We start from the raw sequence: 13,709 nt of genomic DNA on the forward strand, positions 1-13,709 counted from the left end.
TCATGGTTTTCTGATGTATTGTTCTTTGCTAGATCTCTACCATGGTTTTCTGATGTATTGTTCTCTACTGGGAGCTTCCTTGTTTTTGATTACTCGTGATCTTAAGGGCCTCTTTTTTAATCTTCTGGTGGCAATTTCTATTAGTGAAACGTAGCAAGGTCCTAAGGTCTGTTGGTTTGGCTTTGATTTTACTTTTGTGACAGGAGCATTTCTTTATTACCTTGCTTTTGGCTTCTGCTATTTTCAGTCTTTCTTTTCATCTTGTCCTTGTTGAACTTAGTCACTTCATAGAGATTTTATTGTAATTGTACAGCTTTGTTACCACACCAATTTTTATGCCATTAAAGTCTTAGGCTAATAAGACAAAAGACTTGCCATGGCATCCATTGGTGATGGATTAATATAATTACGCTTTTTAGAAAAATATTACTTATTATTTACAGATATTATCTTGCTTTGTCTCATATTACATTATGAACTACTTGCAAATGAATTTTATCTTGTAACTTAATCTTTGCAGGTAAAGAAGGCTTGGAACTGCAATGTTAGTTGGTTTTGTTAGGTTGGAGAATGGACAAACAAATATGTATGGAGAGGGATTAGAGAAAAAAAGAGAGAAAGAGAGAGATGACTAAAATTAGTTGAGAAAACCCCATACTATAAACATTGTAAAGACCTTTGAAAATGGTTTTTAAAGCGTTTGATTTTTTAGGCATTAGTTCTACAATTTGATTTTAGAGGCACTTTTATGATTTGTGAGCATGTCTTTCTATCACATATTAAAAGGTTATATGTGTTTATATCTTATATTTTTTTAGCTACACATTTTATATGCTACCATATGATTTAAGATTGCAGTCATATAGCATATAGCTGCACTTTAATTTTGCTGTTGAATCCCATAAACAAGTGCAGCCATACTTTTCCATACATTGGCTAATGCTGCACTTAGAAAAAGTGCAGCCTTAACTTAAGGTTGTACATTTTTCACCTATGACTGTAATTTTCTTTGCAGCCAAAGGTTAAAAATGTTGTAGTGTTGATTGATGGTGATACAATTTAAATCATTATGCTTGATATTCTTAATCTATAGTACTACGCTTCCAAGCCTAACGATCGATATTCTTAATCTAGGGTACTATGGCTCTAAGCATAATATATGATATCATTGATACTGCTTAATTATATCCTTGATTTGTAGTGCTATGCTTCCAAACATAGTACTTGATATCCTTGATCTGAGGTGCTACAATTTCAATTATAATGCTTGATATTCTTGATTTGTTGTGATATCTACTTGATATCTACTACTTAATTATGCTTGATTGTAATGCTATGATTCTAAGTATAATGCTCGATATCATTGATTTAGGGTCTTATGGTACCAAGCATAATAGATAATATCTACTTGATATCTACAAAATATCCTTAATCTATAGCACTACAATTTCAAGCATAATAAATTATATCCTTAATATAAGGTGTTATGGTACCAAGCATAATGCTTGATATCCTTGATCAATAATGATACAATTCAAATCATTATACTTAATATCCATGATCTGTAGTGTTACACTTCCAAGCCTAATGCTTAATATCCTTGATCTTGGATACTATGGTTCCAAGCAGAATAGATGATATCTTTGATGTTGTTTAATTATATCCTTAATTTGTAGTGTTACGTTTCTAAGTATAATGCTCGATATCTTTCATCTGAGGTGTTACAATTCCAATTATAATGCTTGATATCCTTAAATTGTTATGCTATCTACTTGATATCCACTACTTAATTATCCTTGATTTTGTAATGGTATGATTCCAAGCATAATGCCTAATATCTTTGATTTGGGGTCTTATGATATCAAGTATAATAAATGATATCTACTAAATATCCTTAATATGCAATACTGTAATTCCAAGCATAATAAATGATATCATTGATATGGAGTGTTATAGTACCAAGCATAATATGCTTGATATCTTGGATTTATAGTGATACAATTCAAATCATTGTACTTGATATCTTTGCTCTGTAATACTACGCTTCGAAGCTTAATGCTTGATATCCTTGATCTGGAATATTACAGTTCCAAACGTTATAGATGATAATTTTGATATTGCTTAATTAGATCCTTGATTTGTAGTGCTATGTTTCCATGTATAATGTTTGATATCATTAATTTGAGGTGTTACAGTTTCAATTATAATGCTTGATATCTTTAATATATCGTGATATCTACTTGATATCCACTACTTAATTAATTATCTTTGATTTATAATACTATAATTTCAAACAAAATGCCTAATATCCTTGATATGACGTTTTATAATTCCCAGCCCAATATCAATTACTATATTACCAAATTATATTATTCCCATGAAATCTTACTATACCAACCTGATTTTAACCAATAAATTGTATATATTGTCCGAGAGCATCGTGTTGGTATCATTCTAGAAAAAATTTATAAAACAATAATTTTTTATTAAATTTTTATTTCAATATTAATTTAAACAGAAGAAAAAATAGAGAAGAAATGTATATTAGTAAACTGATTAAATCAAATAAAAAAAATAGATTGTTGAAATTTTTTAAAAGGTCAATGACAAAAAAATAGCATAACTATTTATTATTGCATCAATCTTTCAATATACCCATAAATAAAATTACACCCTACTTTGTCAACCTTTTTCCCTCAAATTTATTTGCCTAAATACAATGTCTTTACTTCTTTTTCTTTCTATTTCTACCTCTTCACTTGGTTCTTAATGTGGCTTGATTTCAGTTTTCTATTGCTCTCATGATTTTACTTTCCTTTCACTATTTTTTTTGCTAATTTATTTGTTTTAAACTCTCTTAATTACTATTCATTTAATCATCAATACCAATTGTTTGATAAAAGTTTTGTTAAAGATGTTTCTTAAAATGTGTTATATTGACGAAAACCTGAATGACATGTAAAACTTTATAAGAGCAATTCTTTTGTTTTTACGAGATTTTTAAAGTAACCTATGCTCATATGAATTAGTAAGTCAGTTTATTTTGACAATATACTACTTGTTTTTTACTTTTTTTATTTTGAAATTTATGTTCTTTTAATTTTTTGAGTGTTTATTAGAAGTTTACTAAATAGAATATTTGTTGTAAGTTGATTAAGAGGATTTAATAATTCCTACTCCTAGTGAGGTGACAAAAATATGAGCATAATTAAGGCACTAAAGAGAGCAAAAAGATGAGGTAGCAGATATTGCATAATAGTTCGGTATTTATAAGGTTTAAGTACGTTATCAAATAATCAAATTTGAGTTAAAGTATCTTAAAAATAATATGTATCCTACCAGATGACATCCTTATTACTAAAGTCTCGTTTGGTATTACAGATGTTAAGCACTTTGTAAGGAATTTAATTAGATATAATAACCTTATCACATTTGATATGGTACTATAATGGGAAGGTTGCTTTACCATATTTGCTAGAGGCAAGTGACCTTTCCATGGAAGAAGGAAAGTCAAGAAAACAGGTTGGACAAGTACACCCCTCTCAAGCTAAAAATCCTTTCTTCTTTAATAACTCACAATTAAGAAAAATTTTGGCATCAGTGTTACAAAAAGCAAAGATTTTTTTTGGATATTATTATTATTAGTATGATAATTCTAGTTATTATTATAAAAATTATTAGTTTTGAATATTTATAAGCATTATTATAAAAATAAATGTTTAGTAATATTATATAGTTTAATATTTAAATAATTAATATTCAAATATTATGTTAATATTCAAATATTTATAAGCATTGTTATGAAAATAAATATTTAGTAATTTCATATATTTTGAGATGGAAGCCCATCAGTTTCTCGAGAGGGTCTTCTTCATGGTGTTTTGGCAAGTTTTTGTGGTTTTTGGATCTTTAAGCTATTTTCCTTTCTTGGTGATTGATGGGATCATTTAAGTTTTTGTTTTCGTTCTTGTTGATTCAATGGCTTTTGTATTTTAAGGATGTGTTTATTTCTGGGTATTCTTGACATCTTCCTTCTTTAGCTTTTTTACTGTTCTTTGTTGAGGTGATTTCAATTGCTTTTGTCTCTTGAAGAGTGTTGATGTTTTTTGTTTGGATCTACCAAGGTTCCGTGACCTTCTTCGGTATTGTGTTGGAACTATGGCTATGATGATCAGCACAACCAGGGGATCTTTAGCCACGCTTGTGCTTCGCCTTCAATAAAGAATGTGCTACAAGCGGCGAAGAGGAAGGCTAGAGCAATCCTTGAAGTGTAAGTGTTCTAGGTGGCAAGTGGTGAGGGATGAGAAAAGGTGGAAGAAGCGACGGATTATGGTGAATAAGAAAGGTAGAATAGAAAGACTGTTTGAAAGAGTTTAAAGAAAGCTTGCAAGATAATCTTTGTTGGGTGTTTAATGATTTCTGCTTTCTTTCCAACATCTAAGGCCCTCATATTTATACTAAATAAGAGTATTTTCTTAGGAGTTGTTAAAAGACCATGTTTAATCATGGGAGAAAGTGTTTGTCATAGAAAAGCAGTTAAAGAACGATTTAGGAAATATTAAAAGAATGACTATATAGTCGAGTAGTGGACATAAGTTTTGGGTAATGGAGTAATGACACTTGATAGTGCATCACGTGTGTTCTTAAGAAGCAAAGAGAGATCAAGGGGTAAAGTAAATGTACTTCAAGAAAAAGTTAAGAAGAAACCCTGTTAACTATTTCTATATTTGAACCACAAAGCCAAGATCTCTAGAACATCCCAAATATGAAGGAAACTCATGAACTCTACTACTTGTTCTAAATTACTTTCAATTCCCCATACAAATAGTTGTTCCATACTTGTTCTTCTGTGTTTCTGTACTTGTAATGCTCCTGAACGTTTACACATTGAGAACTTAGGTGCTTTCCCGCTTGGAATACCTTTGGACGCTTCTACGCTTAGAATACCCTTGGGCATTGTCGTTCTCGGAACTCCCTTGGATGCTTTCGCTCTTGAAATGCCCCTAGGTGCTTCTGTCCTTAGAACACCCTTAAGCACTTATGCGCTTAGAACACCCTAGGCGCTTCCATGCTTAGAATGCCCTTGGACACTTCTATGCTTGGAACACCCTTGGGCACTTCTTGGCTTGGATAACCCTTGATGTAATTTTCCTGTAAACAGTACTTCAAAAATAATAGTTAACCAAAATTGGGTATCTACATTTTGCTTTCTATATAGAAATTCTTATAAGGAGTTTTATGCATAAAATAAGGAGATGCATATAGAATAAAACATGGCAACGTTTATATAAAAATAAATAAATAAATGAAGAATAGCTTGCAAATTGATATATTTATTATTATTACTTTTATTTTTAGTATTATTTTTTTATAATTTTTTATTTTTTATTTTTGTTATTGTTATCCTTTACGCACTAAGTGATATCCCTGGGCGACTCCACGCTAGGAACGCCTTTAGGTGCTTTCACTCTAGGAATGCCCTTGGGTGTTTCCACTCTAGGAACGCCATTTGGCACTTTCCTATTAAAAACGTTCTTGGGTGCTTTCTTACTAGAAATACCACTACTCGCTTCCTTGCTAAGAATGCCCTTGATGTAATTTTTTTATAACTCTTTACTTAAAAATAATAGTTAGTTAAAATTGAGTATTATAGATTCTTCCATACAAATTATTACCTAAAATTGTGCTTTATTTAGCTTTATATCCTTATCTTTTACAAACTCGTACAATAGTGACAATGCAACATTCAAGCTATATCCTTGAATTGCGTTCACAATTAGGGTGTTTTGTTTATCGAAACAAGTAGCCAGGAGTCAGATTAACATACCAGTTGTAGGCTTTCTCAGTAAAGGACTTAGAGAACTCCTTCAGCTGTAGATCATCGTCCAAGCCTAAGACTTCGAAGGTTTTTACAAACTTCATGACATGTTCTTAAGCATCACTGGTTTTGCCATTAAATTGTTTGAATTTTGGGCTGGTGTAATTCTTGGGGTATGGTTTAGCGACTACTTTAGCAGGATAGGGTAGTTTCAAGTTAAATGCTAAGAAGTTGAGACACTTGTTCTTCTGATCGAGTAACTTCTCCAAGTATTTCTTTGTAACAAAACTTTGAGTGCTAATGGAAGTAGTTACCGTGATGGGATTGCATATAACAGAGAAATTGGTGGTATTATAAGGTGGGTTAGTCGTGCTCTTTCTATTTTTAAAAAAAGGTAAAAGGAAGCCTTTTTAACTATTTTTATATTTAAAACACCAAGCCAAGCTGTCTAAAACATCTCAAATGTTAAGGTAACTCATAAACCCTACCACTTATTCTGAGTTACTTTCACTTTCAATACAAATAGTTGTTCTATGCTTGTTTGTGGGTGTTTTTGTGTTTATAATGCTCCTAAACATTTTCGCGTTGGGAACCCGAGAGCTTCCGTGCTTGGAACATCCCTTAGCACTTCCATGCTTGGAACAACCCTAGACACTTCTGCGTTTAGAACGTCCCTTGGAAACTTCTACGCTGGGAACATTCTTGGGCACTTTCGCCCGTAGAACGCCTCTGGGAGCTTCTGTACTTGGAACACTCCTAGGTGCTTCTACACTTGGAACGCTTTTAGGCACTTCTATACTTGGAACACCCCTGGGCCCTGATGTAATTTTCTTGTAATCTACACCTTCTTTGTTTTGATTCCTTGGTCTTGTGATGTGTGCTTCAAGTGGTTTTGGTTTGTGTATTGTTATAGGAGATACTTTTCATGTGCCTTGTTGTTCGTTTGTGTTAAGGCAAGCTTGACATAATCTTGTTTTTAGGGATGGATCGTTTTGTAGGATTTTTGTTTTCTATAAGTTGTTGAGCCCATGCAAAGCTTTTTCTTGCCAAGTCGATTCCATGCCAATAGGAGTCTCTTGCTAATTTAGCTAAAGATTAACAATGGCATACTAGATGTATGGTTAATAAAAATTCTTTTTGTTAAAAAAGTATTTTAAGAGATAACATTTGAAAAATTAAAAATTTACACTAAAAAATATAAGTTTATTCAACTTTACATTTTCATATATAAAGGTAATTTTGTAAATTAACATTATATTCTAAGTAAAGTGTTGTCAAACTAAACATTGCAATATAATTTTCTCAATAATCACATTCTCATGTATACTAACTGCTATAATATTGTCTAATCAACAATTACATACCTAAAAATTACATTCCTAGTAAAATATCAAATGTCACTTAACTTCGTTTCATTGAATGGTGGAAAAGGAATGAAATCATAGCTTTAGTAAATCATTTTGCTATTATATATTTGTTATAAGTTAGAATAAAATAATAGTTTTAAAATAAAAGTATTTTTTTGAAAATGAGAGATTTATACATTAAAATATTTTTTAAACAAAGGAAAAGGTACTATTTCCCTTCCGTTTCATTTTATTCCATTCCACTCAATCCAAATAAAAACAAAAGTAGGGATGTCAACAGGTAGGGTATTCGTTAAGTTTGAGGTATCCAAACTTGAACTCAATTAAAAAATAGAGTACCCAAACCCGATAATTACTTGAATATTTTTTAACTTTACTACCCTAACCTGAACCCTAATACATATTTACTACCCGATAATTATTCGAATCTGTTTAAAAACTCGATTATGTTAAAAAATTATTAAAATACTCTTAATGGATACCCAATTACCCGAACCCATACCCCGTATCTATATACAATAATATTTTCATCCATATTTCATATAATTCACCAATAATTAAATTTATAAAAGCACATAAATAATAAAATTTAAATTAAATAATCAAAAATAAATATCTCAAATATCAACTTAAATAATTAAAAACAAATATTCAAACAACAACTTAAACATTACAAGTTTAATTAACTATATGGGTTTGTCCAATGAATTAAAAAAATAACTATTTTCCAAAATTATTCTAATCTTATAATTTCTTTTTAGGTATATATTTTATAAGTTTATATACACAAAAGTATATATTATAAACAATAATTTTATAAGTTATAATTTCTGTAACGTTAACACAAAATAGAAAGTAAATATATTTATATTTAAAGTGTACAAACTAAAAATATATATGTAATAGTAATTGTATTCTTTATAAATTAACACAATATATAAAATATATGTATTAAATGATATTACAAGTTAATTAAAAATCATAGTTTTATGAATTAATTTAATTAATAATATGAATTTGTATTTGAATACATAAAATTAAAAAAATATATATAATCGAGTTCAGGTATCAAATATCCAAGAGATAAAACCCAAATTCGATATGGGTAGTAATTTTACTACTCGAACTCGATTATAAGATATCCTAACTCTATATAAGAAGATCAGATACCCGTTCGTATCCTATAACAGGATATCCATTGACATCCATAAATAAACGTGTTAGGATTAGACATATATTTGTAAAAATCGAAAAAAAAATAAAAGGAATCCATTGACATCCTTAAATAAACATGCTAGGATTAGACATATATTTGTAAAAATCGAAAAAAAAAAAAGAACAAAAGGAAAAACGTGAACGGCAGGATTCGAACCTGCGCGGGCAGAGCCCACATGATTTCTAGTCATGCCCGATAACCACTCCGGCACGTCCACAATGACGATCGACGCTCCCCCTTTAGTATACTATAAAGATATATAAAAAATTGGGCGGCTGTCGGTATTCTGAATCTTTCCCTTTTAAAATGAATATCACATAACCCAGTATCTAAAGGACCCTTCCTTCTAGTTTCAAACAGAAGAAAAACAGGTCTTCTCTATTCTCTCTTTAAATTTTGCGTTCCAGCTTTAATTAGTTATTCGATTCAATGTGTTATTTTGGTTTAGCAAAATTGCCCAATCATCATATGAATTTGTAAAGTTTTTGTGATCATTGATTTGGCATGTAATGGAACGATAGTAATATTAATATAGTATAATTGTTTCAGACGGCCATGTTTGGTAGTCATTTTAAGTGAAATTTATCTCCAGTTGTTGCTGATTAATATGGAATCTGAAACAGCTTGCTTGCATGGTATCAAAAATTGAACAAAGATTATTATAGTTATCGAGGTGGCCCTTAAAATTTAACATGTCTGATTCAAAGACAAGCCGAAGTGGTGGTGTTGGAAAGACCCAGACGAGAAATCTTCCATCATGGATGAGTTCAAGGGAGAATGAGAGTAAATCAAATGAGTCAAATGATGGTAAAGGGCATGGTCAAGGTTCTAACAGCACAAACTTTTCCAAAATTATGGTACTGAATATTTATGAAGTGACTTTGATTTTCTTAGTTTCTATGATCAAGCAATGGAATTGTATTTGATTTGTTTCTCTCTGGGCAGGAAGGGGTGGTCTTTGTATTGTCAGGATTTGTTAATCCGGAGCGCAGTACGTTGCGGTCGCAGGCTTTGGCAATGGGAGCAGAATACCAGCCTGACTGGAATTCAAATTGCACTCTCTTGGTATGTGCATTTCAAAATACTCCAAAGTTCCGACAAGTTGAAGCAGATTGTGGAACAATTGTATCGAAGGTAATGTAAACTGCTGAGGTATAAATGAATTCTAGATCCATTGCACCACTCATGACTCAGTTGTTGTAGTCTCACCTTTTTAGTTCACCTATCCAATTTGCTATTTGGTCAAATTCAAACATAAGGAGATTCTGTGCTTTTGAGTTTTAACTATCGTCTTGTTACTCCTATTTTGTCTTAAGATATTATGTGTTATCTGAGTTATAAAATTTGAGGCTGCTAACTATATGGGAATGGGAAAATTCATTCAATGCTGAAATCAGGTGAAGAGGATTTGTTAGTGGATGAGCTCCCATGGTCATTTCATTCATAATAGAGCAGATTGTTTCTGCTTATCAAAAAGAAGGAGAAGATTATTTCTCTATTATCTGAGATTCTCCTCAAGCTGTTATATGATACTTGTGTAGACTCTTGCTTGTTAATCTGATTATATCTACTTTGTTCTGCTTTTCAAAAAAAAAAAAAATCTACTTTGTTCTGCCTCAGGAATGGATATCAGAATGTTATGCACAGAAAAAGGTTGTAGATATTGATCCTTACCTCATGCATGCTGGGAAACCTTGGCGTAGAAGCAACATTTCCCATGAAACTAGTGAAGGTAATGTAATCTGGGTGCCTTCTTTTGTGCCCTTTTGAGTGAAGACTACTTATGAAATTATTATGTTAGAGAAGACATAAATGGAAGACCTCTTTGAGCCTTATCCCTTGTGCTAATCACCCAAGCCAAGGTTTTTGGGGCTTGTTTATTTTCACCCTTGTTCGAATCATTTGGGCTGCTGATCATTAAACATATCTTTATAAAACTTTAGTACGTGAGTTTTTAACAACTTATGGTGAAAAGTGATCTTTGAGAATAATAAAGGAGATTTACTTTGCTTCAATGTGACCTGGTTTATCTTGAAACTTACTGAGTTATCTAATAGAACCATAGAGCTGTTGGCCCCTCCTCTTTCAGATTTGCTGTCTGGAGCTATGTTACAGCAGTGAGCCAAATTTTCACCACTTTTGTGTGCAAATGGCTTTACAAAAGATCAAGAAGAACATATCTTTATAGCAAGCCCTGTGTGACTATAACCACGTAGTTTTTCCTGCTGTGATTAATCATTAGCAGTGGCTGAGATGAGTCAAATGACATTCAATTTTTAACTGAAAAATTTTGGTGCATTATTGAAGTCTAATGTGTTGTATTCATCTAACTGTAATTATTGTAGTGTTTTCCCTACTAGTATTTCCATGTTTCAGCCTGTCTAAGAAGTCTTATGTTCTTAATTCAAAGAGTGCTTGCAGAACAAGAAGGATCCTCATCAACAAAATCTTACAAGCAAGTTGAAAAATCACAATCAAAGACAACTTCCATTCCCTCCAAGGTAGCCTTTGGTTGTTAAAAAAGATAGAATGATTGCACTTTCCTTTCAGTTCCATTATCCCATAGTTTAAAATACTAGGACTATATAGTTGCTATATTTACCAGTGGTGATTTATTTTCAGAATAAAGCTTCTCATCCCGCTAAAGAAAGCTTTCTTCCTCCTGAAGTGAAGAAGTGGGTTATTGATGATTTCATTGGAACGATTTCATGGCTAGAGAGTCAAGAGGAAAAGGCGAGTGGCATTTATTGCTTTCATTTTCTGCTGATATATTGGTGTAGTTGGCCTCCTTGTCCATGTAGACTTCCAATATCTATATACTAGCATGATATCTGCGTTCTCTTTTAACAGCCAGAACCACATGAGATAAAGCAAATAGCTGGTGAAGGGATCTTAACTTGTTTGCAAGATGCCATAGATTGTCTTGAACAAAAGCAGGTATGCTGTTCTCAGGAAAATGAGTTTAAGCAAACATTTTCAGGATTATACGGTGAATATAATATAAACTAGATAATTCGCCCAGCCACCCTCAGGGTTACAATTTTTTTTATTAGGAAAATAGTAATAGATTAATAAAATACCTAACTTTCAAAATATTTTCTATTTTTTTTACTTATTTGAAATCGCAATCTTTTTAAAGAATAAAATCTAAAAAATTTAAAAAATTGAGTAAAAGAAAGTAAAAATGTTTTACTCTTTTACACATCATTTATTATCTCTTGTTCTCACTTTTTCTTGTTTTTTTTTTTTCATTCAACAAAGAATTTTCAACAAATTTTTTTCAATTTATTATATTGTAGTATAATATAGTTAATGAAAATTAAAGAAAAAAGTTTCACATAAAATAGATAATAAAATTGTCCAACTTCAAAATCTTAAGAGAAAAAAGAAAAGTAGGTGGGTTGAGAGCTGGCACTCCCATGGAGCTCCCAACCCAACTATTATTGTTTGTTATGGATGTCTCCCTTTAGGAGGTACTTGTAGCACCACCCATATAAATATAAATTTGCCTGTTGCAGATTCATCAATAAAATAATCTTCTTCTTAATTATAATCATTTTATTTGAAAATTAGACAAAATGCCACAAGCATTCAACTTAGTCACACTTTATCTATGATGGAATAAAAATAATTGTTGTTGCAAAGTGTTATTCAAAGGGCAGGGTCAAGGGTGTTTACGTTCTCTTAGATCATTTGCTTTTCTTGGCAACTCAGTATTCTACAAATGGTATCCTTGAAATTTTTCCCTCTTATTTTCAGCTGTTGGCAAGTGTTTCTTTATGATTTTCTGGCATTATTAGCAGTAATGAAGTTCGAAGGATGATCATCAATCAGTAACCTCTTTTTGCTCCTTCATCAGGAGCCTCTTGTAGTAGGCTAACTGAAGCAGTTCTGTGAATGAGGATTTATAACAGTGGTGTTTATAAGGTCCATATTGTTTGTAAGATCTGTCAGTAAAACATAAAATTATTCAAAATGAATGTTGATTGCTGACAGTGCTTCCTGATAACTATCTTGGCATAAAGCAATTAATATACTTGGGGATCATTTTATCACTTTATATTATGGAATTGTTGGTTTCTTTCATATTTTTTTTCTCTAGTTGCCTGTAGCTGGGACTATGATGCAGAATCTTGGTGCAAGACATGTTCATATTAGAAATTAAAAATTCTTATAACCATGATTTTTGTGGCTGTTACTGTCTTGCTTCTAACATAATTTACCATTTTGCCTGTTGTTTAGGATGTGTGGCAAATCACTGAGCAGTGGAGCTTTGTCCCTCGTGTGGTCAAGGAGCTTGCCATGTTTGAGGGCAGTGAGCGTGGTTCACTCGCCAAGGAAGATCTTTTGAGGAAAGCCAAGGCCTGCAAACAAATATACGAGGATGAACTAACCAGGTTAGATGGTGATTCTTCATCAAAAAATAAAAAGCCAAAGACTGATGGAGGTGAAGAGGGTAAAAAGGGGGGAACAAAAGCTAGCTCCAGGGATGCAACAGGATATGACAGCGATGAAACGATCGAGATGACAGAGGAGGAGATAGACCTTGCTTACAAGAATTTTGCTTCTGAAACTTTGTAAATGAAGTTTTACGCCGGTGGGCTGAAGTACCGGTATAATTTGTGTTATATGCTAGAGTGTTGACTTGAAGCATATGCATTACAGGTTTAACAACATTGGTCGAAGAGAGACAGGGTTCCCAGTGCTGTTCCTTTCAGCTTGGCATACTCTCATCTTTCCTTTTGGATGTTTGTCTCTTTCATAACTTAATTCAGGCAATCACATTTTTTCACTATTTATATTGTATTAGTCTGAAATTCGAGGCTGAAATCCCAACCACGTCCATGTGTCACAAGGAAAGTGCCTCAATCCCACATCAGGCAGGAGCGGGAGGTCCTGGGCTCCTTATAAACGGTGGTGCTGCACACCCCTATAGACATGTTTATGGGGGAGAGAGTAATGACCCCGTGACAAAGTGGTATCAGAGCAGACCGGTCCTCGTTCTGACTCACGCCAAGCGCCCGGCCCGGTGGGGTTGGCCCAGTGGGGCCCAACGGGGTAGGCAGGGTGGCCGACGGCAGCGAGGACGCTTGCCGATTCGGGTGGGTGAGAGTGTCACAAGGAAAGTGCCTCAATCCCACATCAGGCAGGAACGGGAGGTCCTGGGCTCCTTATAAGCGGTGGTGCTGCACACCCCTATAGACATGTTTATGGGGGAGAGAGTAATGACCCCGTGACACATGACCAGACTTGAAATGCTTGAGGAAGAATTTCTTCGTAGCAGATGCATTTTAACTCTTTTACCGGT

At 32.8% G+C, this 13,709-nt stretch overlaps 2 protein-coding genes and 1 non-coding gene across 5 annotated transcripts in view; 2 read left to right on the forward strand and 1 right to left on the reverse strand.

The window, feature by feature from the left end:
• Positions 1-5,060, forward strand: part of LOC149526384 (uncharacterized) — a 10,084-nt gene extending 5,024 nt beyond the window's left edge. The window contains exons 3-4 of the mRNA XM_089785499.1: positions 4,176-4,270; positions 4,829-5,060. Coding sequence (XP_089641625.1) covers positions 4,176-4,270; positions 4,829-5,060 — 327 coding nt within the window. The remainder of the gene's footprint in view (positions 1-4,175; positions 4,271-4,828) is intronic.
• Positions 5,061-8,536: 3,476 nt separating this feature from the next.
• Positions 8,537-8,618, reverse strand: TRNAS-AGA (transfer RNA serine (anticodon AGA)). The gene has a single exon. It is a non-coding gene; the product is annotated as a tRNA-Ser (tRNA).
• Positions 8,619-8,668: 50 nt separating this feature from the next.
• On the forward strand, positions 8,669-13,200 carry ATXRCC1 (BRCT domain-containing DNA repair protein). Of its 3 annotated transcripts, XM_021443057.1 has the most exons (8): positions 8,669-8,772; positions 9,025-9,258; positions 9,347-9,535; positions 10,022-10,133; positions 10,823-10,902; positions 11,024-11,134; positions 11,252-11,338; positions 12,644-13,200. In XM_021443057.1, exons 2-8 carry the CDS (start codon positions 9,094-9,096, stop codon positions 12,980-12,982), a joined length of 1,083 nt encoding a protein of 360 aa, XP_021298732.1. In that variant the 5' UTR covers positions 8,669-8,772; positions 9,025-9,093; the 3' UTR covers positions 12,983-13,200. The 3 variants fall into 3 exon arrangements, with proteins under 3 accessions (XP_021298732.1, XP_021298733.1, XP_089641619.1); XM_021443058.1 differs by lacking the exon at positions 11,252-11,338; XM_089785493.1 differs by lacking the exons at positions 8,669-8,772; positions 11,252-11,338 and having other exon boundaries at positions 8,779-9,258.
• Positions 13,201-13,709: the final 509 nt, after the last annotated feature.

The sequence above is a fragment of the Theobroma umbraticum genome, unplaced genomic scaffold (genome assembly GCF_002168275.2).
Source record: "Theobroma umbraticum cultivar Fairchild unplaced genomic scaffold, ASM216827v3 scaffold_34.0, whole genome shotgun sequence".
NCBI classification, from domain to species: Eukaryota; Viridiplantae; Streptophyta; class Magnoliopsida; order Malvales; family Malvaceae; genus Theobroma; species Theobroma umbraticum.

Coding starts and splice junctions, on each gene's coding strand:
- ATXRCC1 (XM_021443057.1), top strand. CDS start 9,094: ATGTCTGATTCAAAGACAAGCCGAAGTGGTGGTGTTGGAAAGACCCAG. Junction 9,259..9,346: donor CAAACTTTTCCAAAATTATG/GTACTGAATATT, acceptor CTCTCTGGGCAG/GAAGGGGTGGTCTTTGTATT. Junction 10,903..11,023: donor CAACTTCCATTCCCTCCAAG/GTAGCCTTTGGT, acceptor ATTTATTTTCAG/AATAAAGCTTCTCATCCCGC.